The sequence below is a fragment of the Rhipicephalus microplus genome, chromosome 9 (assembly GCF_043290135.1).
Source record: "Rhipicephalus microplus isolate Deutch F79 chromosome 9, USDA_Rmic, whole genome shotgun sequence".
In the NCBI taxonomy this organism is placed as follows: Eukaryota; Metazoa; Arthropoda; class Arachnida; order Ixodida; family Ixodidae; genus Rhipicephalus; species Rhipicephalus microplus.
In genome coordinates this window covers 132,648,884-132,663,514 of record NC_134708.1, presented here as the reverse complement: position 1 = coordinate 132,663,514, position 14,631 = coordinate 132,648,884, and the positions used below count along the sequence as shown (strand labels likewise).

Below are 14,631 nucleotides of genomic sequence, written 5' to 3'. Positions count from 1 at the left end.
ATGTATTGCAGTTTTTACGCCACGCTTCTTCTATCGCAAGGGTTTAGAGGAAACGGACTACATGAAAGTACTACATGTTTTCACACTTAGACGCATTCTATACGCCACCTCATATCTTAAGCTGAACCACAGAGAAACTGAACGCGTGAATGCCATGATCCGCCTCGCAACTAAGGCAGCCCTGAACCTTCCTCGTAGCACAAGCACAGCCAAACTTTTGAACTGGGCATGCACAACACATCTTCAGAGCTAGTTCAGGCACATCTTTAGGCACAGTATTTAAGACTTTCCGCTAGCGCCACTCCATGGCGCCATATTCTCGCCTCCCTTCGCTTAAACATACCCGCTATTCACCCAACCTGCTTAGCCATTCCACTACACATTCAAGATTCAAACCCTTGCTTAGTAATGTCCATCCTCAGCATCACATCGCACGCTGCGTAGCTCGCGCAGAAGCCCTTAACAAGAGTTACGGACAAGCTCAGGATGCCATTTGTGTAGACGCCGCCTGTACAGTATGGTCCACTGTTAGGGGGAACACGCGAGTGCGCGGCCGGTAGTCCACGGAGCGCTAACTGCTGCAGAGATTCGCAAGCGTGGAGCATTTGCACAGAATTGCAAGGATGGTTCGTGCCCGGCGTCGACTGCTATTTCCCCGCACTAGCGCTCGGCGCGCGCTAACGCCAAGCTATGTTTGAATGGTTGGAAGAACAGGCCAGCTATTTTCGTTTCATCAGGTAGCAATTTCCTTGTCTGTTATCAAAGGCAGCCTGCTAGCTCGAACTTTGTGCGAAGCTTACGACTAACACTTGGTGAATATTCACACTATTGGTTAGGCAAGTGATGGTATTTGTAATCGCTTTCACAGAATTCCACAGCTGAGGGCGTAATCCTTCGCTGAACGAATTTTAGGTGACGCCACCTCTTGCATAGGTATGGCCAGGCTACCTGAGGATGAAAGGCTTCGCAAGTGCAGCTCTACACTATAGAATACACTGAGCGTGCTGTTGCTGCCGTAGTGGAAATGTCACTGAAGACCATGACCGTACTCATGTGCCCCCCCCCCTCACTAGTAAACTTACTTGAACGTAACTCAAAATGTGTGGGGCCGAATGGAACCATCTTTCTCCCGCCTAAATCTCCGCGAAAAATCTGTGAGTGACATCTGGACTTCTGTAAAGGAACAGTGGGAGCAGCTTAAGCGCGATTCATCCTTCACGGAAGCTCATGACAGGTCTCTGCCTGCAAGCATGAAGGCTGTACTCAACGCTGGAGGTGACATCACTCGATACTACACGAAGCTCTTCATCCTACGTTAATATGCCGTAGATCTCGTCTGGTTCATCTTTTGTCAAAAAATATGGCGAATGATTTTCTGTTTCGTGTTTACTCTAATGTATAGCTTAATGCGGATCCTTTTTCATGCAGCTAACTAATGGTGTAGCCCAGTACTTCTTTATAAAAGTGAATGTTATCGCATATTCGAAATATGTAGGTTCTACCGATGCTGCTTCAATAATCAAAAAGTCCCCACAATTTAGGTTGCTAACACTAATATTAGCAGGAATATAGCAAGCAAGAGCCAGAACATCATTGGAGATCACGCCTTTTGAGAGACTTCCCCGAGATTTGTTCTTCAAGTCTTTTCATAACTCGACATAGCGGTATAGTGGTTGTGGTACTCTACTGCTGACCTGCAGGCCACGGGATCGAATCCCGGCCGCGGCAGCCACATTAATGATGAAAGTGGGGATATTCGAGGCCCGCGCATTTTGATTTAAACCCAAGGAATGGTCGAAATTTGTGCAGCCTTCCACTGCGTTGATCATAATCATACTGCTGCTCTTTTATGCTAAACCCCATCATTTTATTATTAATATTATTACTACTAAGCGTTCGTTCCCATGCTTCCATACATAATCACATGGCTTTTCATTGTATATCGCCCTGTAATCGAAATTCAACCACTGTGATAGTGTATTGCATCTTCTGAGAACTTGTGGAAATCACAGCAAGAAACAAGCTGCACCTTTTTTTTTTGTGCCCTGCAGATTACCTGACGCGCCGCCGGCAGACCAGCGACGACATGAATCGCTCTGCGGAAAAACAAAGCGCTCGGCAAGCGCAGAGGCGGTAAGTAGCAGACGAAACCTCACAAGCGCCGCCTTTGGGCTTTTATGCGAGGGGCGTCACGTACGTTTACAAATCTCGGCACCAGTTCACGACACATGGACCACCAGCCACGCGTTGGCGTTTTACCCCTCACAGTGGAGCGTTCCGTAAAGCACAGGAAGCTGTAGAAGTTGTCCTACGACCCTACTCTAGCTTATACCCTGATTCACCGCCTCCCCTTAGGCTCTACAGCTGAGAAGGCAGAGGAGACCACCATCCCCTTAGCCCTTGCACAATTCGATGCATAGTACGTCTTCACTAATTCAAACATAGCTCTGTCCCCACTATGCCGAGGGCCGGGTACACCCCTCTGTGAGACAGTTGTTTAATACCTCCTCAAAACATTTACCACGAATGGTAGAGGTTCCAGTGGGTACCGGGCTCATTCTGGGAACCCCGGAAATGAGGCTGCGGATAAATTGGCCCCGTGGGTTGATTTGCCGGGCTCCGGACAGCCTTGATTCGGGCTTCTCGAAGGAGCGGCAGCACACTTTTGCAGAGCTCGCGCAGATCCTCCGTTTGAAAAATCGGTTTTACCTCCTCCAAATCCCTCTTTTACCCACTCCAAAACAAATCCTGGGGAGACGTCTACAGAGTCCTCACACTTTCTTCCCCTCAGCTGCTGTTCCACTATTGTGGGCACTTCTGTCTGCCTGCCTGCCTGCCTGCCTGCCTGCCTGCCTGCCTGCCTGCCTGCCTGCCTGCCTGCCTGTCTGTCTGTCTGTCTGTCTGTCTGTCTGTCCTGTCTGTCTGTCTGTCTGTCTGTCTGTCTGTCTGTCCTGTCTGTCTGTGCTCGGCAGGGGACAATGTGCGAGATTGCAAACGCAATGGTGATCGGATGAACGCCTTATTGTTGTTTAAACAATGCTCCTAGTTCAGCATCAGACGCATTCGTTGTAATGGCGATAAGAAGCTCTTCATTGAAGATACTGAGAATTGGCTTCGAGGGCAGGATTGAACAAACTTTATTGAAGCTCTGTTCAGCTTCAGCTGAAAAAGCAAAAAGCACAAGCTGTCAAGGGCATCAAAAAGCTGTCATTCCTGAAGTAAGATACGCATCTGCGTAATACGACACCAACTTTGCATACTATTCAACAAGACCAAGAAATAGTTGTAATGATGTGGCCCCTATAAGCCGCGGTGAGAAACACTGGCCCTGAACCAGGCGCATAGCCAGAAATTTTTTTTTTGGGGGGGGCATCTTGAGAAAATTTCAGGTGGGGGGACACGTGCTTGGTGTGCTACCTCATGGCTACACCCTTGGCCTGAACGTTTTGACTGAACGGTGTTAACCCGCGGCAACTCATCCTGTAGCCTAAAAATTGCAATTTATTGAGAGCAAAAAATACACTGGTTATTAGGTTGATACCACATTCGCTGATGTGATAAAGAACAGAATGTAAATTTGTATTGTGTTCTTTTCGATTTTCGGCCCACACAAATATGTCATCTAAGTAGCACAGTGCACCTTACCAAACTTTAAGTATGTTAGACATCGTGAAACACGGTAGGGGTAGACGCAAGCCTACGCAGCCAAAACGAAAACAGTCCATCGCGCGAAATGTGGTTAGGTCTGTACTGTACTCGGAAAGTTCAACTTGATGACAAGTGCACGCAAGGTCCAACTTAGAAAGGCATATCATCCCGGGCAGCTGTTGAAGAAGCTGTTTAATGTATGGGAGCGGAAACCCGTCGATGATGATTGCTTTGTTTTATTCACGTAAGTCCACGCACAAGCGGAGCGAACCATTCCTTTTCTTTACAACAAGTGCAGTCGGAAGTGGAGACAGGCTCGATGATTCCATTGGCTTGAAGACGGGGACAGTTTCTTCTGAAACCTACTCACGGAGCAGAAGAGGAAGGCGTTGATGCTTGGCATGAACCGGACACACATAAGGCCTACGCACCACTTTATGCACAAAGCGTTCGCTGAACCCAGTTTACGGGTGAACAGTTGACGAAATTCACTGGGCGCGTTTGGCCGGAAGAATCCGGTTGCACGTCGACTTGGGCACAAGTCATGTAAGCATCAAGAATGTTTATGGATAATGCACGTATAGCATCACGGCCCAAGAGGCAGCTGCCATTAGCAGTGACGTATAAGAGACAGATGCACTAAGAATGCAAATACCTGACTGGTGCTGTGAAAGATCTGAAATTGTCAATTATTCCTTTAAATTGCGTGTGCAGAACAATATGCGAAGAAAGAAAGCCTAGCACATGGAAGATGTCTACAAAAATCAGTGGTGCCAAATAACGAGACGGATTGATGTACCAGTGTCACGAGAGAAGTCAGGAGAACATTGCCTGCGGTTGCTGCAGTTGAAGGCGCATACGTTGTGTGGCAACGAGCCACATTTAAAAAGGTGACCATATTTGCTTGTACGCTACTTGACGTAGGTGAAGAGACTGCATCGTGCAGGGGAGCAGATCAGCAGTCGGCCTGATAATCACCGTGTATTCCGCACGCGAGACAAGTGCGATTCCGTGCTGAACATTGGGCCAAATTCTCGAAGTGGTGAACTGATCCACAATGCAAACAATAAGGAGGGGGTGACCGTGCATAAAAACGTTCGGAAGAGCTCGGAGCTCGCTGCTGACCTTGAAAAGGCGATGTTAACACGCGGGACGCACTATTGTATTTGGCGGCATCCTCACCCCCGTGAAGTGCAAGGGCGGCGATTTTTGCGTGCCACGTTGGAAGCTGGGAAGAAGGGGAGCCATCTTCGCCTTCCCGCCGAGATGAAGAAGAAGGGCCGCCATGTTGGTGGTGACCCGCGAAACGAATAGACGCCAGACTTTCGAGTTTTACAGACACGTAAGCGCACCCATCGGCGTGATTTTGGGTAGTGCTAGTCCGATTCTCTTGCAGAGTTAGGTGCGCAACCAGGTGCATCTAGTGAGTGTCTAACCACGATTGAGCTCAATATTAGATGTGTTTGCGCAATAAACACAAAAAAGAGCTACAAATTTCTCTCCTCTATCAGGACGCGTCAATGAACCACCATGACGTGCTGACTCATTCACACGCCAGAACAACGGCGAGAAGAAGAGCAGACGCAACACATCCCCGCTCAACAAAGAATGACCCCAGTCGACGCTAGTTGCATTGTGAATTGCCACGAACGTAAATGATTTTAGTTTTACCGATTTCCGTAGCTGTCGCAAAGCAGAACGGCGAGAACGTTGGATACGGCCCGGTCCACTGCGAACGTGTTGGATAAGGGAACTCCTTGCGTTCTCCACAGCCAGTGGCATGAGAAAGTGTGATAATGTAGGTCTCCTGTTATTGGTTTGAGTAGCAGTTAGTATGAGGTAACCATTGGCGGCGTGTTGTGTGTTGCAGAATTAATGTGGATGATGCAGAGCGCGGAGCCAGTTCCCGACCCGCCAACTAACGAAGCTGATCGGTTCCGCGAAGGCGAGTGCGGGAGACCTGCGCACGGGAAATTAAAGGAGACTCCTTCGTTCACACGGTTCACCAGCGGAGCCGTCAAGGTCGCCTTGTTTGGGACTAGAAGGGGAAGGCTTACTTGGAAGAGCGTCTGGCAAGAAGCAGATTAGATTTGTGGGGTTTAACGTACCAAAACCACCATATGATTATGAGAGACGCATCTGGCAAGAAGCAGGCCAGGCGCTGCAGTCTGAAGCTATTGTTGGCATGCATGTGTGTTGAGAATGCCGCGGGGACGCGACCATTGGGCTGACCATGGTTGCGGCATGGAGACGAGCATATCCTCCCCCACTATACGCAATTACCGACTGTTGTTGGGATGTCGGGGCGCCTCGCTGTAGCATGCACTCCCGGTAAGCGACAGAGCCCAACGGTGTACTCACCGCTCTTAAGGAGGCTTCTACGAAGCAACATTTGTTTTGAGAGCTGACGGAGCTCAAGCGTGAGAATGGCTACTGATGGAGGTCGGCCTGGTATGAGAGAGAGTGTGACACGCAGAGAACCTATCCCTTTTCGTCTCGTACTTAATAACGTGATATTTATCAATGCAACGCCAGTCATGAAAGTGTTTTCGCGATTGGTTGTGGCGATGCGAGCCCACACGTGTGATTGGCTTGTGTCGAGACCCTCTGTTCAACCGAGGGTTGAAAACAGGATGCTTGGATTTGAAACAGAGAGTGGAGGTTCGGGCTTGGACTCGGGCAGATGCCTGAGGCTGTAATAAACATCTCTTCACCGGACTAAGGCTCTTCCTTTGCGCTGCCGCCGTGCACTCGAGTCATCGAGGGGACCCATTCCGAACCTCAAACATCTTCTCTCCTTAGGTAGTGTAGAAGCTAGTAGAGGAGGAGGAAATTGACTGTAGCCTTGATGGAGACCCGTGGTAATTTCGATTATGAAGCTCAACAGAGCATCTGACCGCGGTGCGTCTCGTGCAACTGTAGACTGGTGACGCGTGCGATAAACATATCGCAGATGCCGCGGCCACCGATTATCTGAGGTATATGTGCCACCACACATCATTGCGCACATAGACTTTCAGAGTTTTAAGTTCTTGTTTTAGCTATGTTACGAGGCTGTTTAATGGGCAACCGCTCGTGTAAGTCCGTGTAAAGCAAAAACCGCCGATTACATAACCATCATCGAGAAATGAGCCGACGAGACCATTTGCTTCCACCAAATCCCTCACATTTCTGAAACCCCTAAAAGACAAATAACAGATAAAAACACAGTCTGCATAACTATAAAGAGGTTAGCAGGAACAACGAACGGTAAAAGACGTGAACAGTGCACGGAAATAAATGTTCAGTGGAAAATAAACCTTATCACAACCACTGCGTCCCACTATGGACGCGGTGCTTGCAGTGGAGGCTCTGCTACCAAGTCATGAACGCACTCATTCAAATGGTGACAGCGGTGATGCGGGGCTTGCCAGTGATGCGACGGAGTAACGGTGAAGACGCATTCTTGCAGGAGGGAAAGACTGGCGAATAGGTTGACTCACGTCGTTGACTGGCACGGACTGGTACGGAAGGAAGCGTCGGGCTGGTCGAGGTCACTGACCTTTAGGTGTTCGGCAGTCGCAGCGCGCACATGAAGCCGGAGACGTTTCTTGGCCAACGCTAGAAGACCAGAACAAGCCTGGCCCACGTCAGGCGTCGCGAAGAAGCTCTGGGTCCAGGTGGGAGCCCGCAGCGACCTTAATGCAGGAGCTCTGCTGGCCGCTACCCTCGCACCCTGGCCATTTTTTTCACTCGGTCCCGACTCAGCCACGTCTGCCTGGCTTCGCTGTCCTTCTCCCGCCGCTCTCGTAAATCTCCGTGGAGGCACCTTGTTGTTTGTTTGTTTGTTCCTTTTAGCCTGGCGCAACCCTTCATTGGGGATCGGCCATGCACCTTATTGGCTTAAAATGTTCACGCCCACATGTGCCACAACACAGCGTCATCTTCATCGTCCTTTTTGGTTCAGGCTGTTGGCGTGGCGCACTTTAAAAACGTGCACAATGACATCACAATCTAGCAAATGCGAAATGTTGATAATGACCCCAATCAGGCTTTTCTTTTTGTTTGTTTCCGCAATTGCCGGAGCTCCTCGGTTTCCCCTTTCGTTGTACACCGAGAAAGTAGACACGGGTGTACATTCCTATTTTCAGTATATAAAATCAGAAGACAACCGCCAACAGAACATTCTTGGATGCGTAATAAAGGAGTTCCATGCACCGGAAGCGAGAGATGAACACAGAACGCAACTTCAAAGGTGAAAGTTGTCAGGGTCATTCGTGCCGGATAAAGCGAGCTTCGTACCTCTGATCGTAAGATACATTGCTCGTGTATGCACTTGATCGCTTTGGTAACATGTGTATACCCAAATTTACGCATTTAGGTGTTGCAGGACGCATTTCCAAGTGCTTGCCTTGAACTGAATGTCTTGAGACGCTCACTTGCACTGAAATTGCGAGTTGCAATACGGCGAAATCACTGAAACAACTTCGGCATTGTACCAGCAGTTAGCTTTGACAAGCCTACTGCTTCTCCAAAGCTAAGTTGGATTGACGGGAGAAGCTTGCCAGGTCCCTGATTTTCAGCAAACACCAATGGAAGAGAAAGCCGGGCTATTCATGTTCTCAATCAGACGGCTTTCTTTGTACTACCCAGTTATAGCCAGCGCGGCGATGAGGGCACTAGTGTCGGCGTTTTTTAGGGATACCTAGAGCCCTGAAGCCTACAGTGTAGCCAAAGACGATTCTAAAGGGACTCTAATATAAATTCTCTTGGGGTCCGTGGGAGAATAAATCGATGTAAGCACATGTAGGGCCGAGCTAAATCAGACATTGGCTATATTAACGTGCAGTGTGGTAGAAAAAGGTTAAAGTGGGAAGAGATAGAAGAGCATCTAAGGCAAGAAGCGCTGATGGTATTAAGGGCTGTGGAGACACATCTTCGGGACATGAAGCATCCACCTTGCAATCGAGACTACGTATGGTAATATTGCAATAGAACAGAAGGCAGTAAAAGTGGAGGTGGTACTGGGGCGTTTATACATAAAAGCATGTGTTAGCAAAGAGGCAAGCATGGATGCACAGAACATTTATGGTTAAAAGGGAAAGTAGCTGGGCAGATGACACTCCTTGGTTTGGTGTACTTGTGGACGGGAGCAAAGGCCAGAGAGGAAAACCAAGCAATGGTAGAGCATATAACAAATGACACTGAGGAATTAGGAGGATAGTGTGAAATAATTATACTAGGAGATATGAATGTGCACATGGAAGATATAGATGGGTATGTTGACCCAACAGGCAAAATGATTATGGATATGCGTGAAAGGCATGATTTGATCATTCGCAACAGTACTGAGAAGTGAGAAGGGCAAATAACATTGTAGGTAGGAAGGCTGCAGTCGACGATAGATTATGCACTGATGTCACATAAGATGTATGATAGGCTCAGGGTAATGCACATAGATTAATGTGGCTTCAGAAGTCTAGGTAGGGATCGCAAACGTATCTCGCTCAGTTTTTGAAGAGTAATAAAAGTAGGAAGGAGACAAGACGAGCAACTACAGTGGAATTTTAATTCAGAAAGGCAAATAGAAATAGCTACTAAACGAATTGAGAAAGTAATCGCTGAGGATAATAGAACAATGTGGACGTATACGAATCTAATTAGACTGTTTCAGTTAGAGCTCACTGGGGCACATGACAAGTCACCCCGGAAAAGGAGACACAAACCAAAGAGTGGGTGGGATGAGGAAGTTGAGAGCGCCATAGCAAAACGTCACGAAGCGTCTAGAGAACACAGACGTGCTAAGCAGCGGGGTGAACCAACAGATGATGTTGAAAGAAAATGGGACATCTTTCTAAGCTGTAAAAGGGAATTATCTTTTCTAATCAATTAAAAAGATTAGAAGAAACGGGGCTCAGTGGCTGGCAGAATTACTTAAAAAAAGATAGAAAAGCAGCTGCAAAATTTTGGAACCATTTAAACTCCCTAAGAATGAGACAAGCCTAGAGCAGAGGTTTATAACTACAGCTCAAGGTGTTAGTCTAGAAAGGGACGAAGCTATTGATTATATAAGAACAACGGTGACAGAAAATTTGAACAAAGAAGTGCTCTATGCAGCTTAATGGACAAGGATAGATCAAGTGGCGCACTGGCTCCATTTTCACAACAAGAGGGGGAAAGGGCTGAGAAAGGGACTCCCAGTAGTACATCAACAGGCCCAGATAGCATTCCAATTATGCTGATAAAGATATTAGGTTCGAAGGCTAAGCAGGCTTTGAGAGAGGCAGTGAGCAAAGTAATTATCGATGGAGAAGTTCCTGATGAACGGAAACTTAGCAGGATGAGCATAATCTATAAAAGAAAGGGGGACAAAGCTGACTTGAGAAAGTGTGTGAGGATCGTGTTCGATTGGTGCTTCAGCGAGGAAGCTTTGGTGAGGTTGCTGATTGTCGACGGTGATCCCCTCAGCAGACGCAAAAATAAGTTCTAGCCAGAGAACTAAACATAGGGATCTGTGCACACCAAGCTTTGTAGCTTCTGTCGTCTATAAGTGTAAGTGGTAAATAAATGACAGAGGGAGAGAGCTGTTTATTGAAAAAGAAAAACATGGCACCCGAAATACCTTTCGCACTTGCCCGAAATCCTTTCCTTTCCTTGCCCCCAAAACCATTGACTCATTGTGCCATGGCTTCTTGCCCCGCCCACTCACGGACGCGGCGCAAGAAAGCATTCTGGTTGACTGGGTAGGTGGAGTCATGCGATGCTGAGGGCGCACGTGCTATTATAGATGAGGTGGTTTTCGTAACTTTGAAGATACCGCACCATCGTGGTGTTGACAGTGGAAAATTGACACTCATGCCTTGAACAAGCGTACTAAAAGCAAGCCTTGCTCAGAAATGCAGTAACAAATATGGGGTTCAAGTAATATCGTCGTGTGCTCGTACGTGCTATGCACTTTCCGTGGGTTCACTGTCGGTTCGACGAACAAGCCATGTTTGAGGTCGGCTTTCTTCTTGCCGCACTAACCTGCGCTACGTCGTTCCGCTGTCAACAAGGTTTAAGAAAAATGCGCGATCACTCTGTTGTAGCTATTAGGGGACAGCCGACAGGATTCATCTTCCTGGCGCCGCAGCAGCTGTACTATAACAGGCACACGCATGGGATGCCCTTGAAGCGGTTGTTCATTGTTTTTTTGGTGTTTGAAGCGAGGCACGCCACGGAACATGCGTACTCCGCCTGCGTTTCTGCAGCCGCTGCACCGTCCAGGTCGAGGTGGGCGATTTCAGACAATGAGCCCGCAGTAAGCGGCTCATATTTTTAAAAACACGTGTGTCATCGTCTGAAACTTGCTTCGAAATTGGAAACATGTGCCTAAAAGTTGGGCGGCTGGATCAGCTGCGGCGAACGCCGACGACGCGGTCTAATCTTTAGAAATTTGGGTTGGCATTGTGCAGACATTCCGAAACCGTATGGGTCTTCAACGTTTGAGGAAAGGAGACGCATGAAGAGGGCTTTTGTTCGGTGCACATGAAAGGGTGCTTCGGGCGGCGGTGGTGCATGTCGGCAAGAACACAGGAGTAAGAGGGCTGGACGAGTAGGAATGAGTTGAAGGTGGGGAGTTGTTGAGATGTGTGGATTTGTGGGTAAGCTGAGGGACAGAGAAAAGGAGATACTTGAAAAGCTTGGTTGTGCGAGACTGTTCCTTCGCGTTTTCTTTTTTTTTTCTTTTTGCACTGCGCATACAAGAGCGAAGGCCCAACCTGTACGCAAGAGACAGGCTGTCTTGAGGGAGGTTAGCGTTGCTTGGGGCCCTTTGTATATGCCAATTCTTTCCAGTAATTTGTTTCAATTAGCAGGGCAGCAGTTTCAGAAAGGTTGGCTTGGTGGTGCACGTATTTGGATATTTGAAATGCTCGGCTAGGGGGCTGCGATTTCCTGCGATATTAAGGATGTCGTTTCCGGCTCTCTTTGAGGTTCTCGGTTTTACTTACGCACTTGTCGCCACAGCCAGAGCAAGCAATTTTTTTAGACAATAATCCCTTTTTTCGGCGGCCGGTTTCTGCGAGCAGGTAAAAAGCGGGTTATTCTCTTCGTAACCTGCGTACAAATCAAATCCCCAGTTTTCTGAGGCTATACAAGCAATGGTTTCGATGGTGCCTCGGATATTGCGGAAAGTGACGCATTTCTGTGCTGGTGTTGATAGGGGAGGCCTGATGCTGGATTTATCAGCTAGCGTGGTGGTGGTTGTTGAAGTGCATTGCTTTCTGGATAAAGACTTTATGTAGCCATATTTGTTAATTGTCCTGAATATTGTTTGTCTTCCTCTTTTTTTCAATTTGTATGCTGAGGTGTTTCGGCTCTCTTCTGTAATGTCCCTACGAGTGATGTATTGTGGGTTTTTGAACGGACAAAAGTGAATAGAACATACCGATCAGGGAATGTGTGTTTCGATAGTTTTATTTTCTGGTTACGAGAACATGTGAAAGAAAGAGCAGGGAGTCTTTCATTTAAATAGGAATGAAATTCTAGTTTGATGGGATTTAGATGAGCGCAGAAATTCACGACTTAGTATATTTTAACGATTAAACAAGAGTCATTCAGAGTAAGTGAAAATGATTTTCTGCTGCGGCTAAAATAATTTTGAGAGTTTGTTCTTTGTTGTCTTCCAGTGTTTGCATGACCGCAGTGATTCACAGAGAGTTTTAAATAGTCAAAATTTTGCGTGCAAATTTTATATTTAGCAAACGTAATGTGTGACGATAAGACACACACACACACACAAGCATATATATACATACACACATATATATATATATATATATATATATATATATATATATATATATATATATATATATATATATATATATAGTAAGACTTTGTCCAGGACCCTAAAGACTCTTCTTTATTATCTCGAGTATGCTGGAGTGGTGATGATGAGTATGCACAGATTAAACGATTGGACGCATAAAAAATGGCAGCATATCCATGGAGGGAATGATGGGAAGAGGGGTGAAGCATTCGTCCATCCATGCGTCCGTCTGCGTGACTGTCCGTGCGTCCATTTGCCCGTCCGTGCGTGCGTCTGTTCGTGCGTTCGCACGTTTGTAACGGTCATCAAAGGTACCTTGCCGCGCGTCAGAGAATCTTCACAGTTCGAGCAAACCTTGTGATCCTCAGCGGTTGTGGCGGGAAACGCGCGCTGCAACGTGGCGATGGCATTATTGCGAGACTGTTCGTTTATGATCGACGATATCGTGATTAGGTTGTTGGAGAACCAGAGTCTATTGCACACGTTACAGCTATGCTCAAAGGTGATTTTCAGAAAATCTCTATCGAACCGGGCGTCTGCACCTTCGTGTTCTTTCTTGGCTTGCTTTGCAGACGCCTCGCGTTCTCTCACCTCTGGGTTCACCTGGCGATATGCACGCTTCCTCGCCGCTTCACATTGTCGAACGTTTTCAAGATCTGCTTCGCGACGTTGACGTGCTGACTCAGCATCTTGTTTCCGTACGGAAGGATCTTGCCGACGCTGACGTGCTGCTGCAGCTTCTTGTTCACGTACGGCGGCATCTTGCCGACGCTGCCTTGCTGATGTGGCCTCTCCTTCCCGTACGGAAGGATCTTGCCGATGCTGACGTGCCGCTGCAGCTTCTTCTTCACGTACGGCGGGATCTTGCCGACACTGCCTTGCTGATGTGGCCTCTCGTTCCCGTACGGAAGGATCTTGCCAACGCTTGCGTGCCACTGCAGCTTCTTGTTCACGTACAGCGGGATCTTGCCGACGCTGCCTTGCTGATGTGGCCTCTCGTTCCCGTACGGAAGGATCTTGCCAACGCTTGCGTGCCACTGCAGCTTCTTGTTCACATACGGCGGGATCTTGCCGACGCTGCCTTGCTGATGTGGCCTCTCGTTCCCGTACGGAAGGATCTTGCCAACGCTTGCGTGCCACTGCAGCTTCTTGTTCACGTACGGCGGGATCTTGCCGACGCTGCCTTGCTGATGTGGCCTCTCGTTCCCGTATGGAAGGATCTTGCCAACGGTTGCGTGCCACTGCAGCTTCTTTTTCACGTACAGCGGGATCTTGCCGACGCTGCCTTGCTGATATGGCATCTCGTTCCCGTACGGAAGGATCTTGCCAACGATTGCGTGCCACTGCAGCTTCTTGTTCACGTACGGCGGGATCTTGCCGACGCTGCCTTGCTGATGTGGCCTCTCGTTCCCGTACGGAAGGATCTTGCCAACGCTTGCGTGCCACTGCAGCTTCTTGTTCACGTACAGCGGGATCTTGCCGACGCTGCCTTGCTGATGGGGCCTCTCGTTCCCGTACGGAAGGATCTTGCCAACGCTTAAGTTTGCGTGCCACTGCAGCTTGTTGTTCACGTACGGTGGGATCTTGCCGACGCTGCCTTGCTGATGTGGCTTCTTGTTCCCGTACAGCAGGATCTTGGCGGCGACGTCGCGCAGCTTCCCGGCTCGCTTCTGCCTGGCGTGCTCGCACTTCAGAGTCCTGTCTGCGAGCCAGCGCCGCCGCCGCCCTGCGCGCCCGCCTTTCGGCATCCTTATCCATACGAGCACACACCGACGGCAACGAGTATCGGCAACTACAAACCTCTATCAATACTATATACCTTCACCTTCACAAGAAATAAATTCACCTTCACAAGAAATAAAGAATACCTTCACAAGAAATAAATTGTTGGCAGTCAGGGCTCTGTCTCGTCTCCTCTCCTGTCCCCTCCTGCCCTGTCGTTTGCGCTGGTAAGCACCCTTTATGATGTTATACCAACACGCCAAATCCCACTGTCTGATTGATTGATTGATTGATTTGTGGGGTTTAACGTCCCAAAACCACCATATGATTATGAGAGACGCCGTAGTGGAGGGCTCCGGAAATTTTGACCACCTGGGGTTCTTTAACGTGCACCCAAATCTGAGCACACGGGCCTACAACATTTCCGCCTCCATCGGAAATGCAGCCGCCGTAGCCGGGATTCGAACCCG

General features: G+C 48.3%; 1 protein-coding gene across 1 annotated transcript in view; it reads right to left on the bottom strand.

Annotated features, from left to right (window-relative positions):
* Positions 1 to 383: 383 nt before the first annotated feature.
* Positions 384 to 14,631, bottom strand: part of LOC142772354 (uncharacterized) — a 28,273-nt gene continuing 14,025 nt past the window's right edge. The window contains exon 5 of the mRNA XM_075874547.1: positions 384 to 578. Coding sequence (XP_075730662.1) covers positions 384 to 578 — 195 coding nt within the window. The remainder of the gene's footprint in view (positions 579 to 14,631) is intronic.